This window comes from Emys orbicularis, chromosome 12, assembly GCF_028017835.1.
Source record: "Emys orbicularis isolate rEmyOrb1 chromosome 12, rEmyOrb1.hap1, whole genome shotgun sequence".
NCBI classification, from domain to species: domain Eukaryota; kingdom Metazoa; phylum Chordata; order Testudines; family Emydidae; genus Emys; species Emys orbicularis.
Window position 1 is genome coordinate 55,339,842 of NC_088694.1, and position 10,334 is coordinate 55,350,175.

At 48.8% G+C, this 10,334-nt stretch overlaps 1 gene segment (V, D, J or C); it reads right to left on the bottom strand.

Annotated features, from left to right (window-relative positions):
- Positions 1–285: 285 nt before the first annotated feature.
- On the bottom strand, positions 286–7,062 carry LOC135886445 (T cell receptor alpha variable 38-1-like). The segment is given in 2 exon segments: positions 286–608; positions 7,002–7,062. Coding segments are annotated over 2 exon segments (384 nt in total).
- Between the last annotated feature and the right edge of the window lie 3,272 nt (positions 7,063–10,334).

The following is a 10,334-nucleotide window of genomic DNA, read 5'->3' on the forward strand; positions in this document are numbered from 1 at the left end:
TAGAGACAGACACCGCTGCGATTAAACATTTGGGCTGGGATTTAAGAGCCCGAGGAAGGAAGGCCTCCATTCAATCACAGGTATTTATGGATGCATGTAGCCATTTGTTTTGATGGGTGGCATCTTCAAGAGACCCTGCAGGATTCTGCAGTGTGTGTGTGTGTGTGTGTGTGTGTGTGTGTGTGTGTGTGTGTGTGTGTGTGTGTGTGTACACAGTCTGTAATGTATCAGCGAGATGTTGAAGGGAAGGGGAGGGTTTTTGTACAGTTCTGCCATGTGGCTCTGTCACTGTGCCCGCTGCAGGGCGCAGTAATACACCGCTGTGTCTGCCAGCTCCAGGGCGGCGATGCTCAGAGCTGTGGAGCTGTCACCAGCCTGGGAAGAAAACCTCTCCTGGGCGAAGTCTGCGGTATCACTGACGGATCTGACTTCCTTCGTTCCTCTCCGTAGGATGTACTGCGGGGCTCGGTTCGGGGACTGACGGTACCAGTAGAGATAGACACCAGCAGTGTAGCTGGTTTCATAAGAACAGCTGAGGGTCACGGAGCCGCCTTCAGCTCCAGACATCTGGGGTTCCCTGGGCTGGACCGGGTCACCCAGCACCGCACCTGCAACAAGAAATCGGGAAAGGAAAATATAGCAGTTGTGTGCAGTCTGAGGGCTCACTTCTATACCTTAGAATGAGAGCGAGGCGGTAGCGGGACACAGAGAGAGAGAGACGGGAACAGGGAGACGGGGTGTGTGTATATACAGAGAGAGATTCCGGAGCAATGAGGCAAACTCTACGACCAACTACCTGGATAAAGAGTGAAAACAAAAAGGCCGAACATCAAACGTTTGCTCATCGTATTAAGCAAAGTGGCTCCGATTTCAATTCCGCCCTGAACCCTTCAGCCCTGAAGAGGCAGCGTCCTGCCTGCATGTGATAGACTCGCCCCATTTCTTCAGCCACTGGCCTAATGAGGGCCGTATGTGGAACCCAGAGCCCTTCCGAGTCCACAGGAAACGAAGCGTGGTTGGTTTCGCTTGTGAACGGCGTCCTCGCCTTCCTCAGACCTCCTTTAACGTGTCTTGATTTGCTGGTAAGTGCGACTGTCTTTGCAGGCGGTTACATTAAGTAGGAAGCACAGTGACTGGTTGGTTGTACATAGAGTAAATCACATGACGGAGAAATCTAGGACCCCACCTCCCTACGACCAATTTTTCAAGGATCCTTGTTTACTGGTGCACGGGGAGGAGGGAGTCCCACTGGTGTTTTTCCAATAGGAATTGGGCTTCAGGCTTTGGTGCCTCGGAAAATCCCCACTTCTGCAAATATCACATTTAAATGTTCAAGTTGAATCGCTCGCCAAAGTCCTCCCGGAGGACAAAATTACACCCGAGTGCGCTCCTGGAGCTCATTCATGGATGGATATTCGGGGAATCCTTTGAAACCTGTGTCCGAGTATTTGAGCTTTGCAGGATCAGAGGGGCAAAGGAATTCCAATTCTGAGCGTTTTCCACTGAGAACCGGGCACCCACCCCCCAGATGTAAATTGGAGGATTGTTACAAACAACGGGCTCTGTTTTCAACTGAGACTGGGCAGAGAAGGAGAGAGAGAGAGAGAGAGATGGGTGGCACTGGGAAATAATAGTGCAACTTTCCCCCATTCATTTAAAATGTAAAGGGCTTCAGTCTTGCTGAGAAAACGTTCCGATTTCATTTGTTTGGGGGGTTTATTTGTTTGAATTGTGTTGAGTTGGATTCTACTGAGTTGGGTTTCTCTGAGATTGTTTGTCGGTTGGAATGGATTGAGTTGAACCAGGTTTCGTTGGGTTTGTATTGGGTTGGTTTGGGCTGTAATCCGCTGAGTTGGGTTTGGGGTTGAGTTTCACTGAATTGAGTTCGGTTGCGCTGCTCTGGGTTGGGTTTGATTGGATTGTGTTGGGATCGGTTCAGCTGGATACAGGGTTCAGCCAGGTTGGCTTGATTTAGGTAGGGATGGGTTGGATGACACAGGGCTCAGGTGGACTGGATTTCATGGGGTGGAGGGAGGAGGAATGAACGCATGCCCATGCGCCTTCTTGCCACATAAGATGCTAAAATTTGTCTGTGTTTACAGCATGTCAGTTACACGTTTATTGACAGAGTTCTTCTCCTCCTCTCTAGAAGGGCCAGACTTGTTGTCCGATATGTAGCATAAGACTTGGGAGGGAAATCCTGATTCTAGTTTTCATATGAAATTATAGTAGTGACAAAATATTATTAAAAGTTAAACTACATTTGTACCTTCGGTCTAACACTTGTCCTTTGTGGCTTACCTTTCTTATCGAAAAGTCTATTTTAATCCAAAGCATCTTCATTGATAATAATAAAAAAAATCAGAGGAATATACTGTAGGGCAAAATGCAGGAACTAAATTGTGTTGGAGAGGATTAACAGAATATCAGATAGGAAAAAACATTTTCTTTTAAAGAACAGATTTTACAAACACCTGTCCAGGATGATCCAAGTACATTTGGTCCTGCCTCATCACAGGGGGCTGGACCAGATCCATCTCTCGAGGTCCCCTCCAGCCCCGTGTTTATACGATTCCGTCATATTTCCGTAAACAGCCCCCCGCTGACTTTTTGTAGGAGCGGAGATGCAGTTCTCCCCCACTGTGGGTCTCAGAGCACAGTAATACACAGCGCTCTCCTGGTGAGAAACAGCCGCAATCTGGAAGAGAACCGTCTCATTAGCCATGTACAAAGATGCTGAGAATTTTCCCTGGACAAGCGTCTGATCCGGAGCATCCAACTTCGTTTTAGTCAGTATATGCTGGGGAGGCTGGTTCGGATACTGCCGGTACCAAAAGAGATACGGGCTTGTGTCAAGAGTGGTGAAGTTACAGTGTAAAGTTACACTTTGTCCCTCTGAGACTCTCACTTGTGGAGGAGATTGGTCCACGGAGTCACTTTGTGCAAGACCTGTGGGGGGAAGAAAAGCTTTAAACACCGATCTATGTCTGGCTGGAACTTTTAAACTCCGTGGTACTTGGATCCCTCACTCCCTTGTGCTCCTGTGAAAAGTTCAGCCTGTGTATGTGTAGCTCTGAGTCAGACCTTAAAAACCTCTCTCTATTCCCAGCACACTGATGACTTAGTTTGTGATGCTAACCTGGCTGTCTCCTTGCAAAGGAAAACAAAATTCCTCCTACGATTTCTTTGTTCAGAGACCTTTATTTTTGTCTTTGTAAAAGCTTTTATTTCAAATGAAAGTTTTTAATCTCACCTGATTGCGGAAGCAGAAGCCAGAGCTGTACAGCGACGTACAAGAGCATTTTGCAGCTTCAGGTTATCCTTGTGTTGTTACTAGATCTGCAGCTAGTTATAGAATATCTCCTCCTCCTCCTCTGTGTTTTTGAGAATGATCATTCATGTCCTAAAGATGAAACCTGCTTCCTTCGTGACCTTTGTCGCCTCCCTCTCAGCTTGTGACGCTACACAACGAGGCAAACTCATTCAGCTTCCGATTCCAAATTACTTTAATACACACACGCAAAACATAATGTAAATTAAAATATGGATGTGAAGGTGCGGCGCGCCCTCTAGTGGATGTCAAATAAAACAACAAGAAAACCATGCGCTCATCTCTTGCGAAAATCTGCTGTCCCTCATAAGATACTTCATCTGGGGTCTCTCTCCAGCAGATTTTTGAAAATGAGGCTATTGTTTTATGTCTGAATTATGGAAGATTTACCAGTTTTTGAAAATTACCCCCAAAAGATACAAAATAATCCATTTTTGATTCCTTGCTGTGCCACAAATTTCCTGGGTGACTTTTTGGGCAAGTCATTTAGTCTCTGATTATTATAGATACTAAGGTGCCTAATGAGGCAATATAGAGGCTTACTGGTATTTTAAAAGCTCCTAGATGCTTAACTCTCATTGAATCCCTCTAGGCACCTATCTTCATCTTAACACGCTTAAGGGTTAGATTCACAAAGGGACTTAGGCACATAAAGTGGCAAGTAGGTGCCTAAATCCCAGAATCAGGTCTTTCTGGGATTCACAAAACCCAGTTTCAGCTGCTCCCAAGTCCTGTAGTGGCCTAAAATCTCTCAGTGCCTAAATGTGTTGAGTAAAAGTTCCCTTAGGTGCCTGTGGTGGTTTTTGCCTATGAGGATGCGCACTGCCATGACAGGAATGTGGAAGCCTAAGCCCCAGAGTGATTCCCAAACTGGAGGAAGATGGGGTGATCCTGCACCTAACTCACCCGCTGGGCCCAGCCCAGTAAGTGTGCCCAGATCTCGCCTATCGGATTGTCCCCTATAGGCAGTTTACACACAAGCTGGCAGAGAGGAGGAGCCCCTCCCTCTTTACTTTTATCCCAGTCTTTAGGGTACTCACCTGGAATGTAGGAGACCCCTGGTTCAAGTCCACCCCCCACACACACACACACAACATACACACACCTGAGCGGAAGAAGAGATATGAATAGGGATCTGCTACCTTGTTGGTGAGTATCCCAACTGCTGGGCTATGGGATAGTCGGGGGCAGGGAGCTCCCTCAACTTGTCCTAATCCTGAATAAGCTGTTCCACTGTGAATAAACACTGGACAATTCATAACCGGCATAGGGGAGGGAATAAGTCTGTAGCCTGGTGATGGCACTTACTGGGGAGGTGGGGGACCCAATGCCTCTGCTCCAATAGACTTTTAAAAATTATTTATGCACAGTGGAACAGCTTCAGTAGAAGACACTGAGGTTCCCCCTCCCCCACCAGAATGTCCCATAGCCCTGTGAGTACCTTAACTATTGGGTTAAACGTTACAAGGGACAGCCTCCTGTCCCTCTCCCAGCTTAATGGCAAGAGAAGGTTTGCAAGTGACCATCTCAGAGAGAGGCATTTCCCTACAGCCCAGATCTAGGCACCTATCTCCCCGAGAGAGGCGGGGCTTAGCACACACCACTCAGCTTGGGATCTCCCTGTTGGCTAGTTTAGGGGACGAGCCGTGTAGCCTGCTGGCTTTTGTGGATCCCATTCGGAGGTGTCTGTCTCTCCCAGCTCATTGTATAGGGAGCCTGGGCACCCAACTTGAGTTTTGTATCAGAAGGGTAGCCGTGTTAGTCTGGATCTGTAAAAAGTGGCAAAGAATCCTGTGGCATCTTATAGACTAACAGACATATTGGAGCATAAGCTTTCGTGGGTGAATACCCACTTCGTCAGATGTATGTAGTGGAAATTTCCAGAGGCAGGTATAAATATGCAGGCAAGAATCAGTGTAGAGATAACGACGTTAGTTCAATCAGGGAGGATGAGGCCCTCTTCTAGCAGTTGAAGTGTGAACACCAAGGGAGGAGAAACTGCTTTTGTAGTTGGCTAGCCATTCACAGTCTTTGTTTAATCCTGAGCTGATGGTCTCAAATTTGCAAATGAACTGAAGCTCAGCAGCTTCTCTTTGAAGTCTGGTCCTGAAGTTTTTTTGCTGCAGGATGGCTTGGCGGTGATGCCTTTAAAATCTATATCGCATCCCTTGGACTTCTCCTCTCTCCTAGCCTTATGCAGGTAGGCGTCTTCCTTTTGTGTCCTTCCCTTGCTCAAGAATTCTTTCTGAGTCTCTCCGAAAGAAAGGAGGAGGTGTGGACTGCAGAAGGCAGAGTTCCAGAGCATACAGGGTTTGAGAAACTGTCATTGTTAGATGGGATGTATACTGCAAATTGAAGGGTATGCTTGTGTTCATTTTGGATAAAATGTGGTTTGCAGGGTGCTTATGCCTAGGGAAGCATGCTGTGGCTCACCACCCTAGGAACATTCTAGAGAAGGCCAAGGGGAGGGGGGTGAGCTCAGCATGTGGAGTGGAGAACTATGAGAATGTGATGAACAATTCCATATATGGAAAGGTTCAATTTGATTGGTTAGAGGTTTGTGTTATGTAACTTGTTATGTAACTTGTTATGTAAGTGCCATGTGCTATAAAATAACAATGGGAGGGGCTCCTTGCTGGAGGGACTCTGCCTGATTTTTGTACCGGGGCTCTCCCTTTGTGCACATTGAATAAAGCCTTGTTGAATTGAATCGAATCGCATCGCATTGAATCGCATCGAATTGAATCGCATCGCATCGAATCGAAGTCCCTTGATTCTGCCCAGCATCTGACTCATTGGGAACCACAAAATCCCAACAAAATGCAACACTGCCACCACGTGGGAGTTTTCTCTTCTCTATCACTGATTATAAGGCTGTTTGCCAGTTGAAATTGTACCACCAAAATGAGGAGAGTATTGGTATGGTGTTATCTTTTTCTTTCTTTCGTGTTTTTGTGGTTTGTATTTATTTGTTTTGGAATGAACTAAACTCTTCTATTTCAGGGCATGAGCCAACTTCTAGCCGACAGGAGTTCGGGGGGGGGGGGGGAACCCTGTGGACACCTTACTCAATGAGGGGGAAAAGACAATAACTGGAAATGGCAGAGGTGCTTAATAACTTCTTTGTTTCGGTTTTCACCAAGAAGGTTGGTTGTGATTGGACGTCTAACATAGTGAATGCCAGTGAAAATGAGGTAGGATCAGAGTCTAAAATAGGAAAAGAACAAGTCCAAAATTACTTAGACAAGTTAGATGTCTTCAAATCACCAGGGCCTGATGAAATGCATCCTAGAATACTCAAGGAGCTGACTGAACAGATATCTGAGCCATTAGCAATTATCTTTGAAAAGTCATGGAAGACAAGAGACATTCCAGAAGACTGAGAAAGACCAAATCTAGTGCCCATCTAAAAAAGGGAAATAAGGACAACCCAGGGAATTACAGACCAGTCAGCTTAACTTCTATACCCAGAAAGAGAATGGAGCAAATAATTAAGCAATCAATTTGCAAACACCGAGAAGATAATAAGGTGATAAATAACAGTCAGCATGGATTTGTCAAGAACAAATGTCAAACCAACCTGATAGCTTTCTTTGACAGGGTGTGCCCGCAAGGGGGGACGTCAGTGCCTGAGAGTAAAAAGCAAGGCTTTACTGAAGGAAAAACTTACACTCCAAGCTGCGCGGGGAGTCCCTGAGGCGCGTGTAGGGGCTGCGGGGGATTCTGACCATCCGGGACAGCTGGCCAGGCAGGACTCCACTGAAGGGAGTCCGCTGCAATGCTATATCCCCCCGCGCTTATCTCAAGGTTACATGGGGTCAACAGCTGGCTACATTCATTGCATTCATAAATCGTACTCATTATATAAGCTAACTTGTTTACAGACAAAAACATGCTGAACTATACTAAACTACATTTTGGCAGGATCTGCCAAACAAAGTTCATTGCATGGCCTTCAACTACACAGCCTGCATCTTCCGCTCGCATTCAGTCACATACTCAGTCCGCCACTTAGCTCCTCGCCAAGCTTCCGCAACCTGTCCCCTACACTCCACCCTTGGCAGACTGAGGTGTGTTAGTTTAGTCACTGCCACCAGCGCATGGTGAGCGTGCGCACCGGTTTGGGTGTTGCCAGCCGGGCCAGGAGGGTGGAGAAGCAGTTTATGCAGCATTGTAGGAGGACAAATACACATACAAATCCCAGTAGTCCCATTAATAACAGGAGTCCGATGCGTCTCCCCCAGGCGCCGAGATCCGGAAGCCAGGAGGTTAGCCATTGCCAAGAGTCATTCCATGCAGAGGCCTCAGAGCCTACATCATGTAACACTTTCAAGTGGTCCATCATATTGTGAACATCAGTTTCAATGCGCTTATCCTGATTCGAATAAAAACAACAACTTTCATTAATCAAGGCACAAACACCACCTTGGGCAGCTGATAAATAATCCAGCGCCATGCGATTTTGCAATACTACTTGCGATAGAGAAGTCACCTCTAATTGCAAAGCATGGATTGCATCTATGGTATCATTTTCTATAATCTCTAACGTGGCTGAAATATTTACAATAGTGCACTCTAATTTGGCCACTCCTAGCCCAGGGGAGGAAAGCGCGGACGAATTGATGAAAGCCTGTGGGTCTCTGCACAATGGGGTTTGTGCTCCATCGTGAACGTGTCAGCAATATATAATTGTGCACTGCACGAGCGTACATAGTGTGCATTCCATATGAATAGGGGAGAAGCCGTCCCAGTGTGCACCGTCCGTACCATTGGTTGGGTAGGGTTTTATACGCCCAGCAGCCGCATAGCCAGTACAACCCGGGCAGCCCTGGTGTGGGGAGCCATATGCTGCCTGAGGTGTTGCAACACCAGCTGTCGGAGCTCTGGTTACACTGAGGCCAATAATGGGTGTGCGGGATATGCCCGCGTCTAATCGTATTGAGGGGCGTTTTCCATACGGGTGTGCTGGTGTTAAAATAGTACAAAAACCCACGGGTATGTAGTCCCCACTCGCCCCAATGCCACCACCGATGGCAGAGGGTGGTGCCATTCGAATAGGTCAAATTAGTTCCAGAAGAACCAGAACAATTGTCACTTGAGACCCACGTCTCCCCAGCCATCCACTCACTGTACAATCCCGGTAGGCTGGCGGTGACATTAAATTGCCCGGTGCCTGGCAAGTATTCTACTACTACTGCACACGAGGACATGGGAAGTTCTCCAACAGGACGAACGGCGTCCATTGCTGGAGATCACTGCACACACCAATGCGCATTCCCCAATACCACCACCGGTGTCCCTTGGCGCCGGTAGGGGGTTGTTTCATTATACTTGGTGAGAAAGGTGGTATCGTTAAGGACCCAGGATTCATTCCACAGTACTGCAGCCCACGGGATGCCAGTGCTTGCCAATTGGGGGGCGTGTGCGCAGTACCAGCAGTCCGACTTGTTACCTGCTAGTGCCACTGACTGCATCCACTGGACAGCGGAATTGTGGTGCCATGTGGCTTGGGAACCAGTCACAATCAAACCTAGTCCAAGGATTAGGCTGTAGAGAGCATGTCGCAGGGACATCACACAGGTTTTGGTCTTCGGGTGGCACGCCCGGGGTGGTCCACGGGGTTGTGCAAACTGCAGTGCAGCGGTCATGGTCGCCTGGAAGAAAGACGCTTAGAGGGCACATAAATTGGGGCGTCTTCCCCTTTTAGCAACACGAGGTGAGTATCCCCGGGGCCATCGTCTAGGATTTCCCCTTCAAGCGGGTTATGCTTGGTGGGGTCATGGACCCAAACTGCACGCCCAGTCGAGCCGAACCCCCCTGCTCGAGTAGTGGGCGTAAGCGCCTCCACTTCCTGCACGTCAGGCAATCCAATGCGCTCGCAAATCAGCTGTGCAACCCGCTCGCCTTGGGAGAGGGTTATTGCCTGCAGGCCATTGTGCACCAAAAGCACCTTAACCTCCCCCGTGTAGTCAGTGTCGATCACTCCCGCCACCACATCTATGCCCTTGAGGGCCAGGCTACTGCGTGGGCAATGCGCCCATAATAGCCTTGTGGGAGCCCAACGGCTAAGCCAATACTCACGAGGTTTCGGCTATTAGGCTGCAGGGTGAGGCGTTCTTGAGGGACCCATAGATCAAGACCAGCACTTCCCGGGGTGGCCCAAATGGGGAGGTGGGCTTGCGGGTGCAGACGCTGCACTCGCAACACACGGGGCCGCTCGATGACCTCCCCCTTAAACCTGGCATACGGGGTGGAGCCATACAGGGGACGGTCATTGAGCGCGGCTGCAGCCTGGCGGAGGTTACGACTCCATCCGGCCAGGGATTCAGTGGGGGACAGTTTGCGTAGCTGCTCTTTAAGCAAACCGTTCATGCGCTCAATGAGCCCGGCGCCCTGCGGGTGGTATGCAATGTGAAACACCCACACAATTCCTCGCCCACTAGCCCATTCTCTTACTTCCATCCCCGTAAAATGGGTTCCCTGATCACTCTGCACTTCAAGGGGGGATCCGTAATAGCAGATAAGTTCTTCTAACCCCTTTATAGTCTGCTCCTGTGTAGCACTTGCGCACGGGTATACGAAGAGCAGGCCAGAATCCGTGTCTACTGCAGTCAGCGAGTACTTATGCCGCTGACTTTCAGGCAGCAGGCCAATGTAGTCCACCTGCCATACCTCCCCAAGTCTTTGGCCTCGCTTCAGGTACCCCTTCTCTGTTTTCAAGCGCTGGGGGCAGAGCCTCGTACACTGTGGGCAGTGCTGACGGGCGTCCCGCTGCGTACCGATCGTAGTCTGCAACCCACGATCAGTGGCCCATTGCATTGCCTTTTCCCCCCCAGGTGACCGCTCTTTTGGTGTATCCACTCGGCCAGGCCAGGGGCAGCTACTGTGTAGACTGTGACCATGTCATCTACCTCTCTGTTGAACTGGGCCTCGTCTGCTTCCCCTATCAGGTGGGCGTCTACATGACGAACAGCAACGGGCCTCTGACTACAGGCATCCCAGA